We start from the raw sequence: 16,597 nt of genomic DNA on the forward strand, positions 1-16,597 counted from the left end.
CACTGATAGTGGAAATCATGGGAACCCCGGTAACACTACTAATAACAAATGCACAAATGACCAAAAATAGGATTGAAGATTAAGCTTATAAAATTTAAGATACTCTCTGTGGGAAACATAACAGATTTAACACAATTGGTGCATAACCTAGGATGTAGAGTATCATATCAACCAATTACATTTCTTAGATAATCTTCAAAAGTGATTTGTGTTTCATGTGGATAATCTTTGAAAGTGAAATATCATGATTAATGATTGGTATTTCATGTGTAATAATAGTGCAGAATTAGTTGATCTTTTTGTCTGCTGTCTGATACAGATATCTGGCCTTTTGTGATCACTTTATGTGGGACATCTTGGGTCACGCCAAAGACTATGATCAGCTATTGGAGTGTTGCCAATGAAGTTTTAATTGTCATAAAAGCTCACAAATTTGGCAGTCCATCCCATTATGTGTTTTGTGGACAATTTGGCAAGAAAGGAATAATTGAACCTTTGATGGCATAGAATAACCCAATCATGTTATGAAACCGGCTTTGATGAGATCCTTATAAGATTGGATGTCCACTTTAGGCAGCATCCCCATATTGTCTTTTCCTAATTTTTTTTTATATATATCTTCTTTAAGATTGTAATTCTTTAGGAGTGGTTCGTACACACCCTATATATGTGAACTATCTCCTCTTTTGAACAAAATAATTTTTACTCTAAAAAAATAAAAAATCAGAAGAGGTTGAAATAGCTTCACTAAATTTTTTAAGTTCAATATGAAATTTAGATCCAGAATTCAATTTTGGCTTGATATATAGACTGGTGAATGGTGATGCCATGCCTAAGGCGAAGTATCCTGAACTTTCCCAACTCTGATGGACAAGAATGCCAAATTGGTAATTTATCTAGAATATGGAATTAGGCATCCTCCTTGGAAACAATATTCTTCATCGCGATTCATGATTGAGAGTTAAAATCTATGGAGCATTTCTAAGATGATTTATACACATCACGAGACAATTAGGGAAGGAAGACAAAATGATTTAGTTTTCATTAAAAGAACATTGTGTTCAAATGAAGAGCTACATGACAAAAATTTGTTGTTTGTGTGGGATAATTTGGAGCATAAGCTCACTGAAGAAGGGGACTTCTACGTGGAGAGAGAGTCAATAGTCAGTTTTGGATCCGCCTCTGGTGCTTTTAAGGCTACTTCCAATGGGCCAGGGTCGTGGAGAGAATTAAAACAGACATCATGCCCACTAGCTTTCCTTGCAAGGCTAGGCGGACAAGAAGAAGAATGAGATCATCTGGACCTGGGAAGAGAAATAACATAAATTGGTGCCTATCACTTACTTAGGGAAAGGAACGAAAAGCTTTTAACCCTGCCTCAGGATGGAGGGAGAAGGTTAACCAGGGCACTGTTTGGGAGAAATGGAAGACTATATTGATAGGGATTGTGAGAGGCGTTAAGAGGCATGCTTAGCCACAAATGGAGCCATTGATGGACTGGTTCGAATGGAGAGGCTGAGGGTGGTAGAGAGAACCTTGATTGAGATGGCCTCACTTCCATTTTTTTCACTCGATGGGTGGCAAACAAAGGAAGTTCACAGAAAGCCAGTTCTTGTTCATGGCTTCCATCAGAAAATGATGATTATTGATAAACATACTTGATAAAATACCATTTGTGGGTAGAGGGAAGAGTGCTTCGTATTGCTGCTGCTAAACCAACCTTCTAATGTGGATATCTGGAGAGGGGGAGTGAGAGGTCAAGATATCGATAAGTTCAATTTGTTCCATTACCATTGGATCCAGGAAGGTGTTAGGGATCTATCTCTTCAATCAAAGGGACAAGGCATTCTAACTCTAAATTCCTCCAATCTCCAACTATTGATCTCATCTAGCTGCATCTAGGAGAAAAGCTTATTCCATCAATTATTCAATCAAGGGAGGGCTTTACTCAACAGATTCCTCAATCGGCTTCATTCCATTCCTTCTTCTATCATTCCCAAAGCCAAGGGAGAGGTACAGGGCAGGAGGCCAGTTGTTAATGAAAGGAAAACAAGAAGGGAGAACCGGCATGTAAGGAAGAGAACCAAGGGGGAGGCATTGTTAGGGGGAATTCAAGGCAAAGCATATGGAGAGTTTGAGTTCTATAGTGTGGCTTTTACTTGGGGAAATGTTGACAAGGTGGGTGACAATAATCATGGAGTGGTTTTATATGGTTTAAAAAACAAGACCATTTAAAGAACTGAAAATGGATAGGTTCAAGGTTTGGGGCCAGACCGGAGTTAAACTGGAAGTTGGATCCTAATGAGATCATAATTATTTAATACACAAATATAAACTTATAAAAATTAGCGAAGCTGATTAAAAAATTCTAAACAATTCTAAACAAATTTCAAAGTTATTTTCACAATTTTATAAGGCAAATAGAATATCTAGCATTTTAAAGATAAAAAATAGTAGTTTATCAAGTACGTAAATTACTTTGATAAATTAGAACATTCCTTTTAAAGTGAGATTGAATTATGCATCATGAGTTTTATTTACTTTAATATTTTGAAGTGTGATAATAATTGTGATATTCAATTAAAGAAAAACAATTCAAATTCATTGTAATGAAAGCTGCACGATGGTATTTTCAAAATTTTAGTTTTTTTTTTTTTTTTTTTTTTTTTTTTTTTTTTTTTTTCTTAATGAAAAAATCCTCAATGATGCCATCTCACCAAGTCATTCAGGGCATGAATAACAACTCATACATCATCACATCCAATTATTAACATAATCACATAACAAAAGTAAAAACTTAACTGAAAGAAAAATAAAAACTCTAGAATTTAACTAATGAAACTTTAAAAATAAAGAAATATGACGCAGGAGGCAATGTGAAGACAGATTTATTATATTTAATTTGATTTTATGTATCAAGGGCAATTTTGTAATTTCATAATATTCTAGAATGGGTTGTGCTAATAGTCCATTGGGTATTGCTTTAGTTTTATTTGAGTTTAGTTATTTAGTTAGGCTCAATACTAATCCCAAGAATCCAAGTCTTATTAGGGTTTTAAGAAATCCTAGTTCAACTAGGAATAGGTATTAGACTCTATTTAAAGGGTTGTAATACTTTCTATTAAAGATGAAGAATAATAATATATTTTTTAAGAGCTATGAAGTTTTCTTTTATGGTTGGTGTGAGGCAACCTTCTCCGAGGTTTTGATGCCAGGGAACCCTAAGTGTGATGCTTAAGAACTCTAGGTGTGATTCCTAGAAAGTTATCTTTTCTTTAATTTTACTATTCATAGGTTACCGTTCACAGCACTGTTCAAAGCAACCCAAATCTTGATTTCACCTTTGTTTTCATTCCCAAACCCTACTAACCCTTGCCCCCTTGAAACCCTATAATCCCTATTATTTTCTAGCCTATTCCCCACCAAAACCCAACCCTAACCCAAGCTATACCAGATCTGCCCCAGGTGTTCTAAATCAGATTTTGTTTGTTCCCCCTTGTCCTACATCAAAATCACAAAAGAGTATGTCATTTAAAAACTCTTAGTAACCATAAAAACAAGCTCTGATGGCCCCCTCAACCATGATTAATAATGCCATGACAGAAATGATGGTGGGTGGCATCACTGGCATATGTTACCTGTAGAAAATTTTCAAAATCAGTGATTTTGAGAGATCAAGTCATTTGTGGTTGGAGGAGTTTACTCACTGGTGAACAGGAAGAGAGAGGGAGAGAGAGAGAGCACAAGTTCCGGTGGACTAGTCATGTGCGGCTCAAGGTCGTATCACCAGTGGAGGAGTTGAATGCTAGAACAGCCCCTCAACTGGAAAATGGTAACCAGACTGGCCGGTTCAACAGTCATTTGAACTGTTCCCAGCCTATTTTTGTTCTGTCCAGCTTTTTAGGAATAACCAGCTTGTTGGTTGCTTTGGGTGGTGGTGTCCAATTTTTAACACATTGGTTATACGTGTAAGAGTCATGTGGAGTCAATGGCATGTCTATTTTTAGGTTGTGAAACTATTCAAGAAATGCGGTCATTAATATCATGCTTATTTCTCAAGAGATGTGATCATTAAAAAAATGCTTGCCTAGTCAATGCACAGCTTAGTGATTGTTCTGCCATCCCGTTAGAAAGGATATTTTGGCAAGAGAAGCAATCGTGAAATATGGAAAGCTATTTCATCAGGCTCAATACGGTGCATATGTAGGAAAAATAATTATTACTGCTTTGAGGGGAATTAATGAATTTACATTTCCTAGTGTGTTTAGATGAGCTTATTTTTATTGTGTAATCAAAATTTCCTTCTCAAGCTACATGAGATAGATTTCTGAAGTCCACAGAAAAAATATTGCTAATTGCCCGAAATGAGAAGAAAAATATATGATAGACGTTCCTCAGTAATATCATCATGACTTTCAAAGTTGTGTGCATAAATCAAATTTCTAAAATAATACAAAAAATGGTAAAATAAGCAGTAACGAGCAATATGTGACTTGCCCAAGACAATATTTTATTATGTGGATTATTTAGTTGGACAACCACTATGTCTATGTTGTTTCCCATAGAAAGTCTATATCCACTTAATAACATAACCATTTTCTCTTTGAACAGTAAAAAAAAAAAAAAAAGAGGTGGAAACCAAAAACAAATAAAGTAAAATAAAAATTGATTTGCTATAAAACAATTGATGTGGGTTGAGTTTGATTCCTCCACTCAATTAGTAGTACCTCTAGAGTCCACTTCTACCCCCATAATATGAGTGAAAGAGAAAATGTAAAGACTACCATTAAAGAAGCCCAAGCAAGACTTACTATATCCATGTGAATTATATCCCCTTTTCAAATGCAGGATTTGAAGACCTATTGATTCTAACAAATGATTGCAAAGTTGATCGTTCGGACCTTTCAATTTATAAATGTGGATCTCAGACCTATGAATGGGGATATTCGCGAAACTCACAAAGAAAAAAGGAAGTGAGTTAGATATCACACTACATAGATATCATATTCATGGAATACAAGTCACCTTCAAGATGCATTGGTGGTGAAATGGTAGACACAAGATCAAAATGAATTTTTGTTTTAACTAAAGAGTTATGGATGACCTGACAATTCATTCCAATTCCAATCAATTAATCTAGCATACTTTCCGCATGCAAGGAGTCTGTCTATGTTTCTACTTTATGAATATGATATTTTTTGGGCATTTCTAATAATAGCAAGTGCTATTCCTATTTTGGCATTTCTGATTTCGGGAATTTTAGCCCTGATTCACAAAGGGCCAGAAAAACTTTCTAGTTATGAATCTCTTGATCAGAAAAAAGAATATGTGAGAGAAATCCAGGGGTTGCGCATTCAATTCAATGATACATTCATTATCATTATATTAATAATTACATTAAATTAGATTCATTACATGAATAAATATAATTAGATCCTCTATATTATATATTGTTTAATATAGAATTTAAATGCTCTTTTATAATAGATAAAAAATAAAGCTTTTACTATTAAAAGTACAACTGTACCTTGCATAAGGTGATACTTTAAAAGGTTGTACTCTTTTGAGGTGAAAATGAGCTCATCCAAGCAAAGCCTAATGCGTTTGATTATATTAGTGGAGTTTGTCTTCAAATTTATACTCTACTTTGAAGTAGCTGTACATTCTCTTTGGCTTGCCTAGTCTAATGCGTTGATAATATACACTTCTTTTTTATTTTTTAAACTTCCTTTGTATGCTTCCTGGTACATAGGGTTGCATCTGTTTTGCACTTTTTTGATGAATTTTACAACTTATGAACAAAAAAAAACTTATCCCAGTTCTCTCTTTTTTGGCCTCTTTGCCATGTTAGACATGGACAGAAATTTTAGTGCACTCGTTATAAAGAGTTCACTAACATATTTATCTTCAAGGTAATTATTACGACCAAGTCATAACTACAATTAAGAACTCTAACCGACCTTTGAATCAAGTAGAAAAAATTATGATGAATTCAGAGTAATACGGAATTATGAGATACTGGACCTGCAATTCAATGATAAACTCTGTCGATCTGTCAGCCATCGTATCTTGAGAAGGTACATCATTAATACTTTCTCTTGAAGAGCTAGTGTGAGGAACTTCATTCTCTTCATCCAAGTAGACCTGATCATCCTTTGAAGCAGAATAGCTACTGTTGGCTCCTAGAAATATACAAGAATCCAAGTACCGGCCATTCTTCACAAACAAAATGAAAAGCAGTTAAAGTTCTGGGAAAGTATCTGTTTTCTATTTTATACTTTTTTTTTAAAGAAGCAAGTGTTATACTTATATATTTAAATTGAAAGTAAACTAAAGCAGCATTTAGGTAATGTGTAATACCTTGATCACTACATTTTTGAATTGCAATTTTTTCCCACTTCCCACATATATGATAGCCTCTGTACTAGATGATGAGAGATTCAATCCGTGTCTATCGCTCAATGACAATACTCCACCATTGCCATCATAAATGAAGTGAGTAAATCTTTCATCATCAACAATTAAAGGTCTTTGAGGAGAGAGAGTTACTTCAGCAGATGGTTGCCTGTAAGTTGACTGATCCAGAATGATTGCATCAATTACATGTAAAGAGTTCTTTTCTTCTTCATCTGACAGCATGTTACCTACTGATGGGACAAAAAACTCCACTACAGCCAGCAAAAAATCAAGTGCAACAAGCATTTGTGGCCTTTGGACACACAAAGAAACATATGTTGACAGCTTGCTAAACCTTGCATCAAGAATAAGCATTGTAGGAAGTGGTTTTATATCATTCTCTCTAAATTCATTTGCATCAAGTACATGCTGGTTTTCATCGTAAGTCACAGTATCAAGCGGGCTAGGACCAATGTTCTCAGGTTTTCCTATCGCCAGCTTAAACTCTTGTTCAGTCCCCTCACGATCATCAATCACTGTGAAACCCTTTAGTGTTGCTGAAAGAAAACCTTCTCCTAGTGTGTTAGACTTGTAGAGTAACCAAGCATCACTAATCTGCAGAAGAAATGAAACCAAAAAATGTTATATACAATCACTGTGATGAAATAAATGAAAACTTTAAAATGTAATGAACATCCTGATTTAAAACAACTTAAAAAAGGAAGATACACACACACAGAGGAAAAAGGATGAAAAACACACACATAAGTGGTAGTTTATCATGCACAGAGAACTTTTTCCAATCCTAGATGGAGATCACTTATAGGAACGACATTATGCTAATGCATGTTCCACAAGCCAAGGAAGCATCAACTTCTTAATCTGATTATGACTTGGTCAGAAGAGAAGATACAGCTATGGATATAAGAGCACCTCATGTAGAGGTCATGTGAAAACTCAATATTTTATGATGAGACGAATATAATGGTTTCACTGTTTACTGATTTTCCATTCAAAACAGTGGCTTCGTGTCCAAATTTACTAAACAATTTCTGAATAGTAGCTTTAGTCCATTGGTGGGTCAGTATTTACCAAGAGAAACTTCACCAGATTAAAATGAAGTTAAACTGTGTGGAGCTGAGCCAAGTCCACACAGAAAAGAAGACCACACCTCAAAACTTATGTCCACTGAATAAAGGAAGGCAAAAGATGAGGATGATGGAGGAAAAATGGTGAAAAGGAAACATGTTTTAGAAAGCTAAGTAGCTTAGAGAAAAGAAAGAATGAACTAGCTCTTCAAGAGACACATTCTAGGAATAATACCTCATAGGTAGAGATTTCTTAGATTCAAATTCAACTAGTTACAATGAGGGCAGCCTTGCTTATTTATAGATACATAAGCAAGCTGCTGATTGGCTAGAAAGTTAGTTACAAGAACCTACCATGTGGCTGCCATGTGATTGGCCAAAGCTTAACAAACATCTCTAACTAACTGTTAGGCTATTGCATACAACTAGCTTTAAAAATGAACTGCATCAGAGGATGAAGGTCATGTTTTTAGTTAATATGGTTCAGGAAGAAAACAGCCGAAGGATGGAGTAAATGGATCTGAAAAGGTTTAAATATTGGGTGAAAGGCCAATATTGATCAAATTGTTTACAACTGATTTCCCATCAATTATATTCATATACTGGCTTATTTAACATATTGGGACGAGTTTTTTAAACCATTCATGGGATAGAATTTACAATAAAAAAACTTCAAAATATCAACAACAAAAAATTACAATATTATTATGGAATGCTAAGAGTAGATTTACAAATTAATGAATAAAATACCTGCACAATAGCTAGGGATGCATCTCTAGCTGACCCTGCATATAAGCTCAATTCCACCAGATTTATAACAACTGACACTTTTATCACAATCCAGGCTTCCCCATTTGCAGCTTCAGATGCAACACCAGCTGTATCTTGTGGAACAATGGTTTCTACAGTTTCAGATACAACACCAGTTGTATCCTGTGGAACAATGGTTTCTACAGCATCAACTGAATATGTCGGAGAATCATGTTTCAGTGGAGGCACAACACGTGGCGTCTCTGAAATATTACTGAGTGCACATTCAGTGATAATCTGGTAATCCCCACTAGAAAGAGCTGCTTTCAATTCCTCTATCTGAAAAAGCATAATGTCGAATATAAAGGTAGATATTAAGTCCTTACATGAACTGTAACCATCTTAAATTAACAAAGTAAACAACAATAAGCTCTTGAAAGATCAGCCCAATAACCATGATATTTATTACCTTGATTGCAACTTCAGTACTTGGTACTTGATGCAACAAATCACGGAGTGACCTTTGGATGACAACAGAAATGCCCTTCACATCTTGAATTATGCTTTCACCTAGTTCTGTTCCCGTACCAACATTTAAATTGATGTCCTCAACCTATCCACAAGAAACAAGGTCAAAAGGCAACAAAATAGCGATGCAACAACTGAGACATGAGATCAATTTTGATATCATTTTTACTTTGAACACCCAAAATGCTTGAAATCTTCCTTGATTTACTTCCTTAACTTGATGTTGAGGACTAGAAGTTCTGAATTGGTGCCATATACTTCGAGAAGTAACCCCCCCCCCCCCCCCCCCCAAAAGAAAGTTTTAAGGGGACTACAGCCCCCGGGATTTGAAGCCCCACTCTTCCCATGGGGGAGAGGCAGTGGTACCACTCAAGCTAATCGGCTCAGGAGTTTTAGGTTAAGAAGTTATTTTAATTAATGGCAGCTCTTATGGCCCTTCTTTAACCACAAGGTGATACCGTAGGGTTTACTAACTCTAGACTCTAGCTCCTTTTATCTTCTTGCTTCCTTTATTTGATCTATCTAAAATCAAACAGTGTGCTAAGATAGGGTTTGCAAACTCTAGCTCCTTTTATCTTCTTGGTTCCTCTATTTGATCCGTGTAACATCAAACGTTGTGCTAAGACTTGTTGATGTCTGCTGATCTGGTTTGGAAAGGGTGAGAATATGAGAGGACTTAAAACAGTCAAGGGAGATGGGAGGTGGACGTGGTATTTAGCAGAAGATTTCAATGTCGTATGATCACCAAACAAAAGGTGGGGGCTTAAAGAGCTTTCATTAAGCCACGTGCAACTTTTCCTACCCGCGACTTGGGCTTACCATTGGAGTCTAAGTTGAATCCTCGTGGAATTGTATAATGGAAAGACTGAAAATAAGTAAGCTAGGTGGAAGAAAATGTCTCTCAGAAGCGGGAAAACTCACTCAAAGTAGCACTTTGTTGAACTTACCTACTTATTTTCATGTCCCTATTCACTATGCCAGTAATGGTGGCAAACAGGCTGAAGAGATTGCAATAGGATTTCCTTTGGGATGGCAAGGGAGAGGATAGGAGATTTCATTTGGTGAATTTGCAAGTTGGTGTGTTCTCCACTGTGTGCAAGAGGCTTGAGTATTAGGAAGTTATTTACCTTTAACTTCGCTTTGCTAGGAAAATTATTCCAGGCTTTATTCATAAGGCAGATCACTTGTGGAAACACTTGGCAGTGATGAAATATGGGGAGCAGGAAGGAGGTTACCTTGAGCTCAGTCCATTGCTCACATGGGGTTGTAATCTGGAAGGGGACTGAAATAGGATGCGGAATTTTTCTTTTTTTTCCTACATATGTTAAATTTAGAATTGGGGATGAAATAAAAGAGCAGCACTAGTTTGATGTATAGTGCATGGATGAGGCATTAAATGATTCATTTATAGAGTTGTTTGAGATTACCAAAAAAAAAAAACTACAATAGCGTGTGATTATATGGAGGGGATTCATGAGGCAGGTTCAGGATTGGGATTTTTTTTTTCTTTTTTGATAAGTAAATAATGCTTCATCTAAGAAAAATGAAAATTATACAAGGAACCAAAGCACACAGACAGTGTACTAAGTAACCAGCAAGAAAAAGAAAAAAATGAAGAAAAATATGATTTATAAAAATTTTGAGATTCAATTTTATAATTGTGTAGCTGAGTAACAAATTATTTAAATCCTAGATTTTAAGTTAGGTTTTGTTTTTATTTAATATTATACTTAAATAATTTACTATTTTCGTAATCAGTTATTATATTGAGGTTGATTGAAATATAGTCTATTATAGTGTTGAAGTTTATTATCTTATTATTGATTGAGATAGAAACCTCTTTGTAGAATACAATATTAATCAAGGTTTCTATTTTCTTTTATTTATTTATTTAGAGATTACACCCAGATGTAAGCATGAAATGCCAACTAAGTTCTTTGAACAAATTGAAGATTTTGATGTCTAGAAATTTATAAGAAGTTATTTTGGAGGTATTAGCATTGCTTGTTAATTTTTGTTTTGCAAATTGTATTTCACGGTGTTAGAAGCAGGTGGTTAAATGATTAAATTTACCATATCCCAATAACTTAAACTTTTGGGACAATCAGTAATTTAACATGGTATCAGGAAGTCATGAGTTCGATCTTTGTCTCCTCCACTCTATCTCCCATTTAAAATCCCACTTGTTGGGCCTAACCTACTAACTGTCCACTCTATCTGCAGTTTTACAACAAACCTTTCAATCTTGCAGCCTTGTTCTGGCTGCATCAAACCCACTAAGGGAACATCCAGACCCTGCCACTACATTTGTGACCCCTTTTTATTGAAACCACTCACTCAATCAAAATATATGCAATAAACCTCACCTGAACTGTTAATATGTCCAAATGCACAGCATTCATTTCACTTTTATGTCCACAAAACCATCGGAATGTGTTCTGGACAGTTATGTGAACAATGTCAAGCTTCAAGTAGCTGTAAAATAGAGAACTCAAACAGTTAGACTATGTGTCATATCACTACCACTAGAATGCATTAATTAGTATAGGGCCAAGATACACATACTCAAGGCTGTCTGTCCTCTGCGGCATTAATATTATAGGCTTTGTAAGAGAAAGGTCCAATTTTACTGCAGGTGATCCTTCAATTTCACTAGCTGTAAGCAACTTCTCTGAATTTGTCACTTGATCCTTTAACTTGACAACAGGTTTTGAATTGTTGGGAACAAGACCCATAAAATAACTAACCACCTAAATGTCATTTTAAAGATATATGAGAAGTTGGATAGAATTTGAGTACATGATAAATGATTCTAGAAGTAGATTACCTCCTGAATAAATCGATTCAAGTAAACAATTCGTACTTCAGAAAGATGTCCAAAAAGGCTGTACTCATAACCTTTATAGTCTTCATCATCAGCGCTGTATGAAGTAAAAACCAACTGCATGATCATGAGTAAATATTTGTAATACAACCCATGATAGCCAAACAAAAGCACATAACACATTAGACAAAATATCAGAGTAATAAGGAATAGGGGAAAAAGATTGTTCACATGAGAGAATATATGAGCTAAATTTGTCCATAGGCATTAGGCACATTGTTCACATGATTTGCCAAAATCTGTGAAAGCCAAATAATGTCATTCCCCTACAAGGCTTCAACACAGAGGTAATTATATCTCAAAATCATGCCAGCACTAGCAGAGAAGAGAGGAAGAGAAGAAAAGGCTTCAAGGTTTAAGGTAAAGCAATTAGAGAGTTGGTTGTCATTTTCACTGTTGTTCTACTCATTTTGTTGACACTAAACAGCCATCAAATTCAATCGGATACACTTTTTTATGACTTAACCTTACCTAAAACCTTAAACATCAAAACCTATCCAAGAAAACCTTAAAACTCTCATAAGAAATCCTAACGTAAAGCTAAATTTCTAAAGATCCTACATCAAAATTGTTCTAAAAGCCCATTAAGGCCTTTGTCCTGCGTCACAATCACCTCCTCAAAGCTTAAGAAGCTGCTGGAATCTCACCAGATTCAATCTCTCCATCAAAGCTATTGTCTACATAAAAGCTTTAATATACGCTATTGCCAATCCCTTTCCTAGAAAAACTAGGACTCCTAAATATTAAAGAAAAGTAATTAAGAACTTCTAAAACAAATAGGAAAAAGGATACAAAACAAATAATAATAATAAGACCATGGGCCTCTGGTACAGCTCATTCCAAAAAATATAGAAATTATCAGATTACCTATATATTAGTAAAGCTTAATTAAAACTGAATCAGCAGAAAATAACAACAAACAAGACTCAATTCAACTTTGATTAGCTATGCAATCTCTCAAGAAAGCTCTCCATCATCTAGAACATCCCAAATTAATGCTTGGGCACCAAAACTAACCTCCTCTTGCCTCTTATAAATCTTCAAAGGGGGCCGCAAGTGATGTTTCCCATCACGTTGTTTCCTTTGAATCCTTTATTGATCCGTTTTGGGAGGGATTCAACATGGAAAATCTAAGTATTAGATAATGTGGTATATAATGTTTGGAAAGCAATTTCATAATTCTGATTTACCTAGGTATGGCTTTAGTGAAAGTTTACAGAAAATAAATATTCATTGGCACATGAGAAGATTTTAAAGATTAAAGATAGTCCCTAATATGTTGGTTTCAAGAGCTATCGTGCAGGACACCATAATAAATAAATAAAAAGCATTGTTTGAGACTCCAACAGATCATGGAAAATTGAAATTTTACATCAAACTTGTTTGTGTATCCATGCCCATATGTTAGTACTCCCATAATGCAATTGAAATTAATATTGGCATAATCCCAGTACTTCATAGTGCATTAACTAGACAACTTAATGTTTTAGAAAAGCCATTCATGGGAAGAAAAACTGTGAACAACAAAACCTCATAGTGCATTAACTAGACAAACAACTTAATGTCTTAGAAAAGGCATTCATGGGAAGAAAAAATGTGAACAAAGACTAGTTTACTGATATATCCACTACCATCGAATATCCTCACCATTGAAACAGCTCACTACACTAGATAAAATTAATAGAAAGCACAAGATTTCTAATGATGGAAGGGGAAAAAAAAAAAAAAAACCTGATAATGAATTATTTTAAAATAAAAGAGAGAAAGAACGAAGCGCTTTTTGAGGAAAGGAACTTTAAATGCATAAGCTAAAGTCCAGGATTCATGGACAGTTATCCTCATAGGTTTCTTCTTCTTCTTTTTTTCTTTTTTTAAGAAATAAGAAAGATATATATAGAAAAAGCTACTTTAAGCAAAAGAAGCACAAAGCAGTCAAATATTACAAGGAAGAACGAAGAAAGAACAAAGAAGAAAATTAATTACAAAAGAGGAGAGAACAAAGGAACAAAGGGAGGGAGTCACTAGATGTGAGTCCCCAAGCCCGAGACCAATCAAATAGAGAACCACTAAAAGAAACAAGTTGCCGGTCTCCTAAACTGTCCAAGTCCTCAAATGTCTGCCGGTTACGCTTCCTCCATATACACCAAATTAAGCACAAAGGAACTAAATTTCAAATGTTTGACAAGAGCTTTTCCAACCAAAGAGAACATCTAAAACCGTTCTTGGTAAAACCCAAGAAACCCCAAAAGAACTAAAAACAAAGCTCCACAACCGATGAGCCTTCTTAGAGTGAAGCAGCAAATGATCCGCAGTCTCTCCACAACAGCTACACATTACACACTAATCAACAAAATCAAAACCCATACTTCTCATGTTATCACTCATGAGAATCTTTTCCCAAGCTACAGTCCAAACAAAAAAGAGACACACTAAGGGGCCTTAACTTTCCAAATACCTTTCAAAAGAAAGACTGATAGAGAAGCAACCTCCCAACTCATAATAAAATGAACGGATGTCAAAATCCCCATTTTTCTTTAACTTCCACCTCAAACGGTCCCCATTTTCCGTTGAAGGTGTATTGGATTCCAAAATACGAAGGAAATCCACCTCTAAATCCAACTCCCAATCATTCAAATCCCGAGTGAAACGTACTTCCAAAATCCTCTCTCCCCCACCCCCTACCTTGTCAAGGAAAAGTCTACTGAAGCCTCTCTGTTAACGGAAATCTCGTACAAAACCGAGAAGGTCAATTGAAGAGGTTGATCCCCACAGCCAATCTTGCCAAAATTTCACTCTATTCCCCACCCCAATCTCAAACCGAGTATTTTTGCTAAAAGTCTCCCAACCTATATGGATGCCTCTCCATAAACCACACTCATGTACACCCCAACCCAACTTAGAAGTCATATTATCACTCATGAAAATCTTATCCCAAGTTGCTGTCCAAACAAAAAAAAAGACACGTTGAGGGGCCTTAACTTTCCCAATACCTTTCCAAGGAAAGAGTGACAGAGAAGCAACCTCGCAACTCATTATAAAACGAACGAATGTCAAAATCCCCATTTTTCTTTAACTTCCATCTCATACGGTCCCCATTTTCCGTTGATGGTTATTGGATTCCAAAATATGAAGGAAACCCACCTCTAAATCCAACTCCTAATCATTCAAATCCCAAGTGAAAAATACATCCAAAATTCTCCCCTCCCCCACCCCTTACCTTGTCAAGGGATGGTCTACGGAATCCTCTATTAACGGAAATCTCGTACAAAAACCGGGAAGGTCAATTGAAGAGGTTGATCCCCACACCACCAATCTTGCCAAAATTTCACTCTATTCCCCACCCCAATCTCAAATCGAGTATTTTTGCTAAAAGTCTCCCAACCCATGTGGATTCCTCTCCATAAACCACACCCATGTACACCCCAACCCAACTTAGAAGTCATATTATCACTAATGAGAATCTTATCCCAAGCTGTAGTCTAAACAAAAAAAGAAACGCCGAGGGGCCTTAACTTTCCAAGGAAAGACTGATAGAGAAGCAACCTCGCAACTCATTATAAAACGAATGGATGTCAAAATCCCCATTTTTCTTTAACTTCCATCTCATACGGTCCCCATTTTCCATTGAAGGTCTATTGGATTCCAAAATATGAAGGAAATCTGCCTCTAAATTCCCAAGTGAAACGTACATCCAAACTCCTCTCCCCCACCCCTGCCTTGTCAAGGAAAATTCTACTGAAGCCTCTCTATTAATGGAAATCTCATACAAAAACAGGAACTTCAATTGAAGAGGTTGATCCCCACAACAGCAATCTTGCTAGAATTTCACCCTATTCCCCACCCTAATCTCAAATCAAGTATTTTTGCTAGAAGTCTCCAGACCCATACGGATGCCTCTCCATAAACCACACCCATGTACATCCCAACCCAACTAAGAAGTTCACAACCCCCCCCCCCCCACTTTTCCCCAAACTTCAAACCTACCACCCTCCTCAAAAGCCATGTCTCCTCAACCCCAAAACGCCATAGCCATTTCCCTAGTAAGGTTAATTGAAGGTAGTCAATTTCCTTATTCCTAATCCACCATTTGCCAAAGGCGCACACACCTTATCCCATCTTACCAAATGTGACTTGGAATCACCCCACAGAAGGTCCCTTTGCAACTTCTCAATTTTGTTAGCCACATGAATAGGAATGGTAAAAAGCGATAAAAAATAAGTAGGAAGACTAGATAACGTACCCTTAAGCAATGTCATATATATACCACCCTTAGACAAATAGAGCTTCTTACAACCTTAGACTAGATGTCCTCATAGGTTTTTATTGTTGATTCTTCTTCCTTTTTGGATTTTTTTTTTTTTAAAGATAATGTGAAGGTCAATGCATAATTGAATACATCCATAGTTACCACAACAACCCTGTTAAAGTATTGGGTTTAAGATGATGTAATGGCCTAAAAATGTCAGTTATGTTGTAAGCTCATATTGGACTAACCCTAGCTTCTAGCCTCTATATATACCATGTTAGGGCTATTCACTACAATAATTGACTTAAGTATATAGTAAAGATGTAGCCATTAGGGCTTTATTCCGTGGATGTAGGCCGTTGACAGAACCACAATCCCTTGTGTTCTTCTCTCTTTCTTGCTTCCACTTCTCTGTATTATTTTATTCTTGCCTTCAACATAGTATCAGAGCCGATGGTTGTCTGTGGTTATTTGCTTGTAAAACCTTCAAATCTAAGTTAAGTTTGTTAGTTGTTCTTGTTAGTTGTTAATTGGTTGCTGTTGTGTGATTATGGTAATTGTTGGTTGTTGTTGGTGATTGTAGCTGTTGGTTGTTGTTCTCGGCAGATTGGCTGCTATTGCTGTTGGTTGTTGCAGTTCTCAGCTTGTTGTCTTGTTGCCGTCGCCAGTGGTTGTTGCTGGTGGCTTTCATTGTTGTTGTCATTG

The 16,597-nt window shown here is 36.0% G+C and overlaps 1 protein-coding gene across 1 annotated transcript in view; it reads right to left on the reverse strand.

Moving 5' to 3' along the window:
• LOC126710125 (uncharacterized) overlaps positions 1-16,597 on the reverse strand; it is a 94,196-nt gene that overhangs the window by 37,129 nt on the left and 40,470 nt on the right. The window contains exons 27-33 of the mRNA XM_050410505.1: positions 11,590-11,703; positions 11,328-11,512; positions 11,129-11,237; positions 8,704-8,847; positions 8,235-8,573; positions 6,361-7,011; positions 6,025-6,216 (exon numbers count right to left, since the gene is read on the reverse strand). Coding sequence (XP_050266462.1) covers positions 6,025-6,216; positions 6,361-7,011; positions 8,235-8,573; positions 8,704-8,847; positions 11,129-11,237; positions 11,328-11,512; positions 11,590-11,703 — 1,734 coding nt within the window. The remainder of the gene's footprint in view (positions 1-6,024; positions 6,217-6,360; positions 7,012-8,234; positions 8,574-8,703; positions 8,848-11,128; positions 11,238-11,327; positions 11,513-11,589; positions 11,704-16,597) is intronic.

The sequence above is a fragment of the Quercus robur genome, chromosome 12 (genome assembly GCF_932294415.1).
Source record: "Quercus robur chromosome 12, dhQueRobu3.1, whole genome shotgun sequence".
NCBI lineage: Eukaryota > Viridiplantae > Streptophyta > Magnoliopsida > Fagales > Fagaceae > Quercus > Quercus robur.